Below are 14,542 nucleotides of genomic sequence, written 5' to 3' on the forward strand. Positions count from 1 at the left end.
CATTTCGAGAGCTTGGCTGCACTGAAATAAAAAATGTATGAACATCAAGCACATCTGGGTAATGTCGACATGATGCAGCTAGTAAGGGCTTGTAATTCAAACAAAATTCACTATTTTATTTTGCCTTTAAAAGATGAGTTTGATGGAAAGAAGATTTTAGGTTATATTTGTGATTTTACTAAATACTCATCTGAAATATATAATATGACTTTAACTAGGACATAGGTTAGTTAAAAAAATGTTCAGTAAAACCTCTAAGCATGAAACCAGGTGTGACAAATTGCCTGGTAAGCCTTGTTATTATAGAGGAACCCCAGGCCTATCCTGAGTCCCAGAAACTTTGTTTGGCAACCTGCTTTTTAGTCCCCCAGAGTCGAGCAGGCCAAAAGGTAAACAAGAACCATCCCGGCACAGGTGCCTCAGATGGAACTGGAACAAACCATCTAACTTTGAGACAGACTCTGAGAAATGGCTAAGACAGATTTCCATGCTGCTAGTTGGTGTCTCTCAGCCTTGTTATCAAAACGTCTACTATTGTACTACTATCACTGCTAATAAATGCCATTAATACTATAATGTAGGGGACGTCTGGTCAAGATGGCCTCATAGGTAAATGTGGTACTCACATCCTCCCACAACCACATCAAAATTACAACTAAGCTACAGAACAACCATTATGTGAAACCACCTGAAATGTAGCTAAATGCAAGACTTTTACTAAGGATTTAAAGAAGCAGCCACATCAAGACTGGTAGGAGGGGCAGAGCAGGCTGGTCCCACACCCATGTGTGGTGGATTAAAAATTGGGAGGGATATCTCAGCTGAGGAGGTCCCCCCTGAGAATCAAGGGGTACCTGCCCCATACCACGCCGCACAGCCCAGGGTTCCAGTGCCAGGAAAAGAAGTCCCCATAACTCCTGGCTATAAAAACCAGCAAGGATTGTGGCTGAGTGAGGTGGAGGGCTTCTGGAATTCCAAGCAGTTCCCTCTAAAGGACCTGAGCACAGACTTACTTGGACTCACTCCCTCTGAACTCCAGAGCTGGGACAGGTACCTTGGAAGGTACCAGGGACATACGGGGAAGAAGTAAATTGTCTGGCATCAGCTGGGTGAGAGCTGGGGGTAAGGGGCAGCTTTCTTCCAGACAAAAATTCTGGCAGAGGCCATTGTTTCTTTTCTGAGACTCCATCCCACAGAGCCAGCAACGGGGTGCCATATCTGAGTCTCCTTCAACCTGGCACACACTGTGTCCCCCTGCTGATTCCCTGAGGTCCCTCCACACGCAACTTGAAGGCCTACCCAAGCTGTTTCCAGTGTTTTTTCTCCATAGGAATGGCTTGTCTTGGTTCATGCTTCAGACTTTCCTAAAATCTCTCAAACAAGCAGCATCTGGTCTCAGTGTGCCCTGTACCTCATGATAAGTGGCCCCAGGCCTGGCACTATCAGAAGCCAGCCTTGGTTCACCTCCAAGGTGAACCAGCTTGGCCTTGCTTGAGCACCTCCAAGTAGCAGACATATGCAGATTGCTTTGCAGCTCATGCCAGCTGGCCCCGGGCAGAACACAGGTGGTGGCTAACCTTGGCCTGACCTCCCAGGAGACCCCAGAGCCAGCACACCCAGTGGACAGCTTCAGATCACATCAAAGCACCACTCAACCACCTTCACAAGCAACACACTCAAGGGATGGACTGAAAAGGCACCAGAGTTCTGCTGAAGTCCTGCTCTGTGGGGTGGGCCCCTGCATAGCTCGTCCTCCAGAGTGGTCACTGGGTTGCAGCCAGTCCTTACAAACGATCTGCCTCCGGGTAAATCCCTCCCATTGACATACCAACAACAATCAAGGCTCAATTACAATGAGAGAGGTGTACGCAGCCTACATGTGGGGCAGTGCACCTGGAATGCCCAGCTTGGATGATTGGGGAAGCTGTGCCACTGGGCCCTATAGAACACCTGCTACATTAGGTCACTCTACCAAGCCCAGGAGATGTAGCAGCTCTACCTAACACATAGAAACAAACACAGGGAGGCTGCCTAAATGAGGAAACAAAGAAACATATCCCAAATAAAAGAGCAGAACAAAATTCCAGAAAAAGAACTAAACAAAATGCCTGGCTGGTGCGGTTCAGTGGATTGAGTACCAGCCTGCTAACCAAAGGTTTGCTGGTTCAAGTCGCTGGTTTGATTCCCAGTTAGGACACATGCCTGGGTTACGGGCCAGGTCCCCAGTAAGGGGCGCATGAGAGGCAACCATACATTGATGCTTCTCTCCCTCTTTTTCTCTCTCTCTCTCTAAAAATAAATAAATAAAACCAGGAAAAAGAACTAAACAAAATGGAGACAAGCAATCTACCCGATGCAAAGTTCAAAACATTGGCTATAAGAATGCTCAATGAACTTAGTAAGAACTTCAACAGCATAAAGAATATGGAAACCATAACAAGAATCAGCCAGAAATGAAGACTACACTAACCAAAATGAAAAATAACTTATAAAGAATCAACAGTACAGCAGATGAAGTTGAGAATCAAATCAGTCATTTGGAATACAAGAGAGCAAAAAACATCCAGTCAGAACAGAAAAAGGAATCCAAAACATGAGGCTAGTGTAATGAGCCTCTGAGACAACTTCAAGTGTACCAACAACAGCCAGTGGGTGGCAGAAGGAGAAGAGAGAAAGAAATTGAAAACCTATTTTAAAAAATAATAACAGAAAATTTCCCTAACCTGCTGAAGGAAACCAGACATACAGAAAGTGTGGAAAGTCCCAAATAAGATGAACCCAAAGAGGCTCACACCAAAACACATCATAATTAAAGTGCAAAAGGTTAAAGACAAAGAGAAAATCTTAAAAGCAGTAAGAAAAAAAGCAGTTAGTTAACTACGAAAAGGCTCCCATAAGACTGTCAGCTGATTTCTCAACAGAAATTTTGCAGACCTGAAGGGATTGGCAAAAAATATTCAAAGTGGTGAAAAGCAAGGACCTACAACTAAGATTACTCTACCCAGCAAAGCTATCATTTAGAAAGAAAGGTCATATAAAGAGCTTCCCAGACAAAAAAAAGCTAAAGGAGTTCATTACTACCAAACCAGTATTACATAAGATGCTAAAGGATCTGCTTTAAGAAGAATTTTTAAAAAGATAAAAAATATAAACAATAAAATGACCATAAATGCATGTCTATCAACAATTGAATCTAAAAAAAAAAAAGTAAGTGAACAAGCAGAACAGAAACAGACTCATAGATACAGAGAATGATTTGACAGTTGCCAGATGGGAGGGGGGCTTAGGAGGATGGTGTAAAAGGTGACAGGATTGAGAAGTACAAATTGGTTGTTATGGACTAGTCATGGGATGTAAAGTACAGCATAGAGAATATAGTCAATCATATTTTAATAACTATGTATGTTGTCAGAAGGGTATGAGATTTATGGAGATGATCACTTAGTAAGTTATATGTCTAATCAATTAACTGCACACCTGACACTGATATAATATTGTATGTCAACTGTAATTGAAAAATAAAAATGATTTAAATTAAAAATAGAAAGTAATGTGATTCAATATATACTGATATACATATAGTGTGGGGCAAAAGTAGGTTTATAGTTGTTCATATAGAAAACAATACAGCTGGACTTCCGCCAAGATGGAGGCATAGGTGGACACACTGTGCCTTCTCACACAACCAAGTTTAAAAACAACAAAGTTTTAGCAACAAAAACACAGCCAAACCACAGAAAATTGAACTATACGGAAGTCTGACAACAACAAACCCTTCAGCCAAACCGGCATGAGGGGCAGAGCCAGCGGCAGAGCAGGGTCAGGCAGGAAAGATCCACCAGACCCACCTGGTCGCACAACCCAGGCATGCAGGCAGCCATGGGCAGATCTCAGGTGTGGTGTAGCGGGTGGACCCACTGAGGGCTGACCTCAGTCACACATCCGTGCGCAGATAAACCAGTGAAGGAGCAAGCAGTGAGACAGACCGAGCAGGCCCCAGCAGCAGGAAGCGGCAGAGGGGACCACCATTGTCCCTCTCTGACCACACCCCCACATACAGCATCACAAACCAGCGACCTGGGTGGCCCCGCCCTGGTGAACATCTAAGGTTCCACTCCTAATACAAAAGGGGCATGAACAGACCAACACATGGCTCAAGAAGAACTCAAAGCCCCAGAGCTGATAAATCTAAGTGACTGAGAAATAGCCAAACGTTCAGATGCACAGTTCAAAACACTGGTGATCAGGATGCTCACAGAACTGGTTGATTTTACTCACAAATTAGAGGAACATATGAAAGCTAAACTAATTGAAATGAAGGGAAATACACAGGAAACCAATAGTAACGGAAAGGAAACTGGGAATCAAATCAAAGGAGTGGACCAGAAGGAAGAAAAAAATTACCAAAGAGAAAAGAAGGAAGAAACAAAAATTCAAAAAATGAGGAGAGGTGTGGGAACCTTCAGGACATCTTTAAACGTTCCATCATCCAAATTATAGGGGTACCAGAAGGGGAAGAGGAACAGCCACGAGTGGAAAACTTATTTGAACAATTAATAAAGGAGAACTTCCCCAATCTGGCAAAGGAAATAGACTTTCAGGAAATCCAGGAAGCTCAGAGAGTCCCAAAGAAGTTGGATCTAAGAAGGAACACACCCAGGCACATTATCATTACATTAGCCAAGATTAAAATGAAGGAGAGAATCCTAGAAGCAGCAAGAGCTAAGGGGACAGTCACCTACAAAGGAGTTCCCATCATGCTGTCAGCTGATTTCTCAAAAGAGACCTTACAGGCAAAAAGAGGCTGGAAAGAAGTATTCCAAGTCATGAAATCCAAAGACCTACATCCAAGATTGATCTACCCAGCAAAGCTTTCATTTAGAATGGAAGGGCAGATAAAGTGCTTCTCAGATAAGATCAAATTCAAGGAGTTCATCATCACCAAGCCCTTACTATATGAAATGTTAAAGGGACTTATCTAAGAAAAAGAAGACAAAAAAGATGAACAGTGAAAGGACAGCAAACTCACAGTTATTAACAACCCCACCTAAAACAAAAGCAAACTAAGAGGACAGCTAGATCAGGAGCAGAACCATAGAAATGAAGATCACATGGAGGGTTAGCAACAGGGGAGTGGGAGGAGGAGAAGGGGGGAGAAGGTACAGAAAATAAGTAGCATAGATGGTAGGTAGAAAATAGATGGGGGGAGGGCAAAAATAGTAGGGGAAATATAGAATCTAAAGAACTTGAGACATGTGGTCATAAACTAAAGGGGGGATGGTGAGGGAGGGGGTGTGCAGAGTGGAGGGGAATGATGGGGGAAATAGAACAGTAATGGCATAATCAATAAAATATATATATATATAAAGAAAACAATACAAGAATTAAATAATAATATAAAAGTAAACTGTTTCATGTACTTACAACTGTAAACCTACTTTTGCCCCACCCTGTGTTATTTATAATTACAAAAATATGTTCGGCATTGTCCTGAGCACTTTACATGAATCATCTCATTGAATCCTTACATACATGAATACTATGGTGTATGAGCTATCATCATCCCCACTTTACAGATGAGGAAAATGACACACAGGGTGGTTGGAAAACTTCCCCCAAACTGGAAACCAAGGCAATCTAACTCCAGTGCCCCATTTCTCACTGATCACTGCACTAGTTGCCTCCCCCATGGCGTGGTCCTGCAAGATGGTTCTGGGTTTTTTCCCTAGGGCTTCCTTGGCCTTCACTTTCATTACTCTTCCACCACTAGCTGCATTTTAGAGGTCTGCCCTTTCCACCCCATGGCTACCCTCCAATAAGGAGTGGGTAAATCAGTGTTGGAAAGAAGAGATGGTCCTGGAAAAGGCAGTCCATGTCAATGTACTTTGCATAGGTTTCCAATAGGAAGGGTGAATGTTCTCTGATCCATCTATATATTTTACCTTGTTGTAATAAAAGTATGATTTTGGACAGCTGACTTGGTTAGGTAATGTGGTAGGCAGAATAACCGCCCCCACAGTACCCAAGCCTAATTCCTAAACTTGTGAATATGTTACTTCAAATGGCAAAAAAGGACTTTGCTGATGTGATTAAGTTAAAGGTTTTATTTTTTATTTGTATTTTGCAATTTATTCATGGCTCTGCGAGTTGGTACATTCTCGTTTTTGGTTCAGTTAACCTCTCTCTGGGTTAAGCCAATTCCATTGGTTATTTTCAAAGAATAAAACAAAAATTTCAGGTCATTCTTTCAGATTTAATAAATTTTTGCCCTCCAGAAAAAAAGGGATATACAGTTTTACTGTTTTTAATAGTTTTTTTTCCATTACCATTTATCCCTATTATACCCTCTTCCACCTCCTTATTATTATTTTTTATCCTCACCCAGGGATATTTTTTCATTGCTTTTAGAGAGAGAAAGGGATCAAAACATTAATGTGAGAAATATTGATTGATTGCCTCCCATACATGTCCAAGCCTGGGGATCTAACCCAGTATCTACATATATGACTTAACTGGGAATTGAACCTGCAACCCTTGGTTACCTGAAGATGCTCCAACCAACTGAGCCACACTTGCCAGGGCAAGAGAGGCATATAGTTCTAGAGAGGGTATATAGATAATACCTTTTTAGAAAACTGAAGTTGGGATTAAAAAAAATTTTTTGACTACATGTAAAATCCTAGAATCTTGGTTCCATCTAATTCCTAATCAGAACTATGCAGGTAGTAATAAGGAGTCCGTGAATTTAGGAGTCATAAGAATTCCTATTATCAGATTCCAAAAGCTATGTACAAAAATGTGTCAGGATTAGATGCTAGAAAAGATTTTAAATGAGTCAATCATCCTGGGTTATTTGGGTGGGTGCAATGTAATCACAAGGCCCTTGCAAGTGCAAGAGAAAGGCAGGAGGGAGAGCCACAGTCAGAGAGAGATTTAACAACGCTACGCTGCTGGTGTTGACGATGGAGGAAGAAGCCAGGAGCCAAGGAATGCTGGCAGCCTGTAGAAGCTGGAGAAGGCAGGGAATTGTATTCTCCCCTAGAACCTCTAGAAGGAAAGCAGCCCTGCCGACACCTTGACATGAGCCTTGCGAGACCCATTTTGGGTGGTGATTGGAGATTAGAAAACAAAATTAGAACTCTACCAGATGTTTACAAACTCAAGTGTGTTTGACTGGTAGAGGAAATTCTATTTATTTTCCTCTTCTCACATTCTCCTCCAGTACTTACCCTCAGATTCTGTCTGGCAGGCCAGGGTGATCAGCCATCACCTGAGGGATAATTGGGGATGAGGAATTTGATCATACATGGGAGATGGATTCTGGCTAACTTGACAGAATTCTTCTAAAATAAAGGAACATGAAGTCCAAAAGTGAGGCCTAGTTGACAAAATGAGTTCAGCGCTTTTGCTGATAAGGGAACCCGAGTAGGGTTTGGTGGATGAGAGAGCCTTTGTTAATGGAGTCATACAGTATGTGGTCACTTGTGACTGGCTTCTTTCACTAAGCACCTTGCATGTTGCAGCCTGTGTCAACACTTAATTCGATTTTATTGCTGAGTAATATTCCATTTGCATATATTCAAAGTTTTATTAGATCAGTTTTTTTTAAAGATTTTATTTATTTATCTTTAGTGGGGAAAGGAAGGAGAGAGGGAGAGAAACATCAATGTATGGTTGCTTCTTGTGTGACCCCTGCTGAGAACTGGCCTGCAACCCAGCCATGTGCCCTGACTGGGAATCGAACCGTGATACTCTTGGTTCACAGGCCTCCACTCAATCCACTGAGCTACACCAGCAGGGTAGATCAGTTTGTTTTTTTTAACGTATTTTTTATCAGCATCCTTTACTTAGGTTGAAGAACGAGCCTTTGGGTTTGCTTGCAAAAAGACAACCTGGGACACTTGGGTATAATTATAATGGTAAAAGTTTATACATCCCGTGCCAAGACGTGATGTATATGCTCATTCAACCCTCACAACCAGCCTCTGAGGTGGGTGTTATTATTTTCACACATGAAAAAAAACGAGGGACTTTTGGAATCAAAGAACTCACCCAAAACTAGGTAAATGGGGCTGAATTCGAACCAGGCCCAGACTTGGGGTTTCGCAGCTCCGCCGAGAACGAGTTAATATGTGAAAGGTGCAAGGACACGTAAATGGATTGCGCGCACTAGGGAACTCGAGTCGAAAGGAAAAGGAGTCCCGCGATCCACCCGCTTTATTCCTGCCGCCACTGAGCACAGAGAGAGACTCGGAACCAGTAGCGCGACGCCCGTTTCCGGCTCCGGAGGGGGGGACACTTTGCGGAGGACTTCCGGGGCGAGGCCCAGCCGGGAGCGGAAGAACCCCGGCGGCTGCAGCGCGGCCCGGGCAGTTCGGCTGGGTTTCCGGGGTTCGCAGTGCTGTTTTGGAGTCAGGGTCTGTTCCGCTGGCAGCTGGAAAGAGTGTACACGTCTCCACGGCGGAGGGCGCTCGGCCGGACTCCCGGCCGTTTGGCCATGAACCTGGAGCGGTTGAGGAAGCGAGTCCGGCAGTACCTAGACCAGGTGGGCAGCCTGCCTCGGGGAGCTCGGGCCCCGGGACTCGCGAGGGGTGCCCGCCCTGAGCTTTTCCGCAGGGATAACTGCTTTCGGGGGTTTGGCGGTGCATGGCCTGGACCGGCCTGGACTTATAGAGTAAAACACTGAAAGGGGGGGGATCCAGTCCGCCAGTCCTCTCTGCAGCTAGGAGGATGAGTAATACTGAAAATAGAAGCCACCTAAACGCAGTCTGAGCCTTGCAGGGGCTTAAGGTGGGCCCACAGTAGGTGCTCAGTTCAGTCTTACTGTTAAGCGAGAAGTTAAAGAATTATTTTAGGAGGAAAGTTGCAGGGTGGCCTTTAAATTTAGCTAGCTAATAGAAAATTTTCTAGAAGCTGTAATTCTCATTTAGCCAAATTTGAGAGAAGAAACAAACTTGTCTCAAATCACTACTTTAAACTACATCTCTGTTCCCTGCACTGCCCTTGGATGAATAGCAAACAGTGTTTTAAGGAAAGAACTGTCTCCAAAATCAGCAGCATCAGTTTAATCTACGATGTCACTTAAATTTTTTTTAAGATTTTATTTTATTTTTAGAGAGAGGAGAAAGGGAGAGAAACTTCTATCTGTTGCCTCTCACATGCATCCCCATCTGGGGTCTGGCGGAAACCAGCGCATGTGCCTCCGTGGGAATCAAACTTGTGACCCTTAGCTTTGCGGGACCACGCTCAACCAACGCTGGTCAGGGCTTATGTCACTTAAGTTTTAGTAAAATGTATGCTCTCTCCCAATAAATTGGAAACCAAGGAGAGGAGAGAAAAGCATGTTGAATGTGAGATTTTTGGAATTGATTGTGAAATGATGCTACCAAATGTTCCCAGTACTTTTTGGTGGGCTGTATTTTGGTTTAGCATAAGCCAGTTGCACAAATACTCTCTGAGCACTTTTTCTTTAGCACTAGGGATGCAGTGAGAAATGAGACAGGCCTGGTTTCTGCCCTTGGGGCAGTTATTGCATTGAGCTGATTTGTAACAGGTCTCAAGCACTCCTCCTCCCAGACTCAAGCATGAGTTCCTAGTTTGCATCCAGGAGGACTGAGGCAAAGATTGTAGAAAAATTGAGAACCATTACCGATGACTAGGTATTGCAAAATAATCATTTAAATTATCTACTGTTCTAGATACCTACAGGTACATTTTTTTTCTGTTTTCAAAACTTTTTCCCTACCCCTTACTCTGTTGACTCCTGTCAAGTTTTCTGTGTATCTATGGGTTTCTTTCTGGTTTTGTTTATTCATTTTTTTTTAGATTTCATTTGTAAGTAAAGTCATGATTTTTAAAAAGATTTTATTTATCTTTAAAGGGGAAGGAGAGAGGGAGAGAAACATTAATGTATAGTTGCCTTTCATGTGTCCCCTGCTGGGAGCTGGCCTGTAGGGAACCAGCATGCAACCCAGGCATGTGCCCTGACTGGGAATCGAACCACGATCCTCTGGTTTGCAGGCCTATGCTCAATCCACTGAGCTACACCAGCCAGGGAAAAATCATATGATACTTGCTTGTCTCTGACTTATTTTACTTAGCACCATACCTTCTGGGTCCATACATATTGTTACAAATGGCAAGACTTCATTCTTTTTTATTGCTGAGTGATTTATATCCTCCCCCCACGTGTTCTTTGTATATTCATCTACTGATGGACTAGGTTGCTTCCCTATTTTGGCTATGGTAAGTAATCCTGAAATGATCATAGGGGTGCTTGTATCTTTTTAAATTAGTGTTTTGGTTTTCTTTGGATAAAGACCCAGAAGTGGAATTGCCGGGTCATATATTTTTAATTTTTTTGAGGACACTCCATACTGTTTTTCATGGTAACTGTACCAATTTGCAATCCTACCAGCAGTGTATGAGGGTTCCCATCTCCACATCCTCACCAGCACTTCTTTGTTCATTTATTGATGATAGCCATTCTGACAGGTGTGAGGTCATAATCTCATTTTGATTTTAATTTGCACTTCCCTGATGACAGTGATGTTGAGCATCTTTTCATATGTGTATTGGGTATCTGTATGACATCTTTGGAGCATTGTCTGTTCGGGTCCTCTGCCCATTTTTTAAATTGGGTTATGTTTTTGGCGTTAAGTTGTATGAGTTCCTTAGATTATTCTGGATATTAACCCTTTATCAGATGTATCGTGTTGTCCAAAAACTCTATATGTTTTTTTCTGCAAAGTAAGACACATTTTTCATTTTCATCAATAACTTTATTGATTTGGATATTTTGAGTATGTCTGCTATGTCCCAGGTAGTACATAGAATGTTGATTGTTCTCAGTTAATTTGATTGCTGTCGACCTCAGCTGGTCTACCCCACCTGGAACATCATCCAGCAAGAAATCAGCATGAAACTTTGTAAACCACTTTTGACACACTCGATCAGTCACAGCACTCCCATACACTGCACAAACTTTTTTGTGTTTCACTTGAGTTTCTACCTTTCTTGAAATGATAAAGCATAATATGCTGAAATGTCTCTTATTTTCTTCCGTTTTCAATATTAAAATGGCTACACAAAAGTTCACCAGTTTTTATAAGTTTTTTTAAAATGCACATTGAGCCCTGGCTAGCTCAGGCACTAGCCCTGGCTCAGTGGATTGAGTGCTGGCCTTCAAACCAAAGGGGTCACTGATTGGATTCCCAGTCAGGGCACAGGCCTGGGTTGCAGGCCAGATTCCCCAGTAGGGGGCGCGCAAGAGGCAACCACACATTGATGTTTCTCTCTTTTTTTCCTCCCTTCCCCACTCTCTAAAAATAAATAAGTAAAATCTTTTTTAAAAATGCATGTTGCTATGACAGCTGTCACAATACAATCTTAACAAAATTGTTTAGAATGAAGTTAGACAATCACTATAGCCATATTACAGAAAAAAAAACAATTTTTGGCCAACCCAATAACATTTGTGAATATCTTCTCCCATTCAATAGTTAATCTTTTTTGTTTTGTTGGTTTCCTTCACTGTGCAAAAACTTTATTTTGGTGCAGTCCTATTGTTTATTTTTTCTTTTGTTGCCCTTACCCAAGACATATCCAAGAAGATATTGCCAAGAGTGATGTCATGGAGTTTACTGACTATGTTTTCTTCTAGGAATTTTATGGTTTTAGGTCTTACACTGAAGTCTTCGATTCATTTTGAATTTATTTTTGTATATGGTACAATTTCAATGTTTTGCATGTATCTGTTCATTTTCCCCAGTACCACTTATTTTATCCTTGCCTCCTTTGTCATAAGTTAATTGACCATATAAGTGAGTATTTATTTCTGGGTTCTGTATTCTATTTCCATGGCTCTATATCTGTTTTTATGCCAGTACCTGCTGATACATTTTGCACCGTACGTTTATTTTTTAACTATATTTTTCAACTACGTATGTCAATGATCTTACATTTTTTAAAATTGTACCATTGAATTAAAACTCACCAGCCGAGATATAAGATAAAGATTTGATTGATAGACCCCCCTACTGCATGTAAAAAAATTATTGTACTGAGATGTCAATCTATTACACAGCATTCTAATTAGGTATCTGTTTAAAAGTTGAAATAACAGTAATCATCCCTTTTTTTAATTACAGCAACAATATCAAAGTGCTCTGTTTTGGGCAGATAAAGTAGCTTCACTCTCTCATGGTAAGTGATTCTTTTTCCTGATTTCTCTATCTTTAAAAATTTTTGAATCTTACCTTGACCTCTGACCATTTATGTAATTTTTCTCTCTAGAGGAACCCCAGGACATTTATTGGTTGGCTCAATGTCTTTACCTGACAGCACAGTATCATAGAGCAGCTCATGCTCTTCGGTCACGAAAACTGGACAAAGTAAGTGATTGTATGAACTTTATAGCTTTTCAGAGTTTTTTTTAAAAACCGTCATTAGATTAGTATTGTAGGTTTATGTTTTGTGTCAAAATTATTTAAAAGGATTCAATTTTCCTTAAAAATTTTTTTATTTACTTATTTATTGTTTAGAGAGAGGGGAAGGGAGGGAGAAAGAGAGGGAGAGAAACATCATTGTATGGTAGCCTCTCGTGCACCCCCTGCTGGGAACTGGCCTGCAACCCAGGCATGTGCCCCAACTGGGAATCCAACCAGCAACCCATTGGTTTGCAGTCTGGTGCTCAATCAACTGAGCCACACCAGCCAGGGCTCAAGTTTTCTATTCCGAATCTCAGTCACCTTGTTTTTTCCTCCACCTCTAGTCACCAAGTTTCAAAAATTCTGTTCTCTGAATAGCTCCGAAATTATGGATAGTCTTTTCTCATTATTATTCAGACATGTCAGGCATTTATCTGTTTGGTTGTTTTTGTCTCCCTTCCAGTCTCTTTTCTCCAGTAACATCTTTCCCACCCCCTCTGTCTCCAGTTTATCTATTAAACTATCATAGGGGTGGTCTTCCTAGAACAAATATGATTACATCACTCACAACACCTATCAGTGATCTCCCATTTCCTACAGGATAAAATCAGACGCATTAGCATTAATAGACTCCCAGGGTCCTTTGTGATTTCTCACCAGTCTACTTCTAACCTCCCACCATTGTCATACATGTAACAAGTACTCCAGTCACTCTGGCTACTTGTACTTCTTTAGGCTTGAGGCAGTTATTCAGACTCCGTTCCTGGAATGCTGACCAGCTCTCATTAACCCTCTCCTCTGCAGATCTTTTCTTCTTTAAGTGACTAGTACTCTTCCTGTCCTTCTTTCACAGTTGTGAAGGAAGCTGTGTGCTGTGTTTGTGTCTCCCTGCTTTAACCTCCTCGAGGGCAGGTGCCTAGTAAAGCAGCAGGTGTATGATGACTGTGGGTTAAAGAGATTGGCTAGTTTTCTCTGCAAGAGTAAAAGGAGAAATTATTAAAATAGCTTTCTTTATTTCATCCTCACAGTTTTCTTTTTAGAGCGAGGATGCATGTTATTTTGACCACTATTTTAATAGATTAATTTCTTTCCTAGTTGTATGAGTCATGCCGCTACCTTGCAGCTAGATGCCATGTAAGTGCGCACTCGGTTTCCTTTTTATTTGATAAAAGTTTAATTATGTGTATGTTACATGTACTTCACATATGTATGAGAATTCTAATGATGGAGTTGGGCAGATTAATATTTTGTGAGGAAAAGTTCTTTTTTCAAATATTGTTTGCTATAAAATATTGATTCTCCAATTACATGCATGGAAAAATTTCTGCTTTAGACATTTTAAATTTAAGTAACGAATGGGCATAAGATTCATTACCCTCTTCAAATCTGCAGTATTTGTCCTCATGTCTAGTGTTGGAAGTCTTGGCTGAGGAGCAGTATCTCTGTTTTCTACACAGTATGCTGCGAAAGAGCATCAGCAGGCTCTCGACATTCTTGATATGGAGGAGCCAATCAACAAACGATTATTTGAGAAGTACTCAAAGGATGAAAGTGGCTTGAAAGACCCCTCCAGTGACTGGGAAATGTCACAGTCCTCAGTAAGTATTGCTGTGATAAGCATGCTGCAGCACCACCAGGAAGAATTACCCACGTGGCATAGTGAGCACAAATCACTTTCTTCTCCTTGAGTACAACCACGTTAAAATAGTTTGGTTGCCAGCTTGCTTAAGTTGTCCACCAAAACCCGAAAAGACTCTGAGACATTTCTGAGCTGTCATTTGGAAGCTTTCATTATGTTCTCAGATTCTTGAATCTGAATTAGGCTAACTTGAGATTTTCCTTTTCATATTTGATGCCTTAAACCATTCCTCACAGGTAGAATAATTTTTATCCGGTGACTCAAGTGTTTGTACCTACCTCCAAGAAACTTGGGTTACCTTAGATTGTTTCTTTATAGAGAGTGGTTTGGTGTTTCCATTTATGACAGTTTGTTTGTTTCCGTTTGCATACTTTTTATGTGCATGAAATTGCAAATTCCTTGCTGGCAGAGATTATATAATAATAAGTGACATCTGCAGTCAGTTTACTAATCTGGACTGTTACTTTTTGTTCTT

The 14,542-nt window shown here is 41.5% G+C and overlaps 1 protein-coding gene across 2 annotated transcripts in view; it reads left to right on the forward strand.

Annotated features, from left to right (window-relative positions):
• Nucleotides 1-8,328: 8,328 nt before the first annotated feature.
• CDC16 (cell division cycle 16) overlaps nt 8,329-14,542 on the forward strand; it is a 33,747-nt gene continuing 27,533 nt past the window's right edge. For both annotated transcript variants that reach the window (XM_037131002.2, XM_037131001.2), the window contains exons 1-5: nt 8,329-8,545; nt 12,150-12,204; nt 12,295-12,392; nt 13,524-13,562; nt 13,886-14,026. In XM_037131002.2, coding sequence (XP_036986897.1) covers nt 8,498-8,545; nt 12,150-12,204; nt 12,295-12,392; nt 13,524-13,562; nt 13,886-14,026 — 381 coding nt within the window. In that variant the 5' untranslated portion in view covers nt 8,329-8,497. The remainder of the gene's footprint in view (nt 8,546-12,149; nt 12,205-12,294; nt 12,393-13,523; nt 13,563-13,885; nt 14,027-14,542) is intronic.

The sequence above is a fragment of the Artibeus jamaicensis genome, unplaced genomic scaffold (assembly GCF_021234435.1).
Source record: "Artibeus jamaicensis isolate MK-2021 breed Jamaican fruit bat unplaced genomic scaffold, CSHL_Jam_final scaffold_833, whole genome shotgun sequence".
In the NCBI taxonomy this organism is placed as follows: domain Eukaryota; kingdom Metazoa; phylum Chordata; class Mammalia; order Chiroptera; family Phyllostomidae; genus Artibeus; species Artibeus jamaicensis.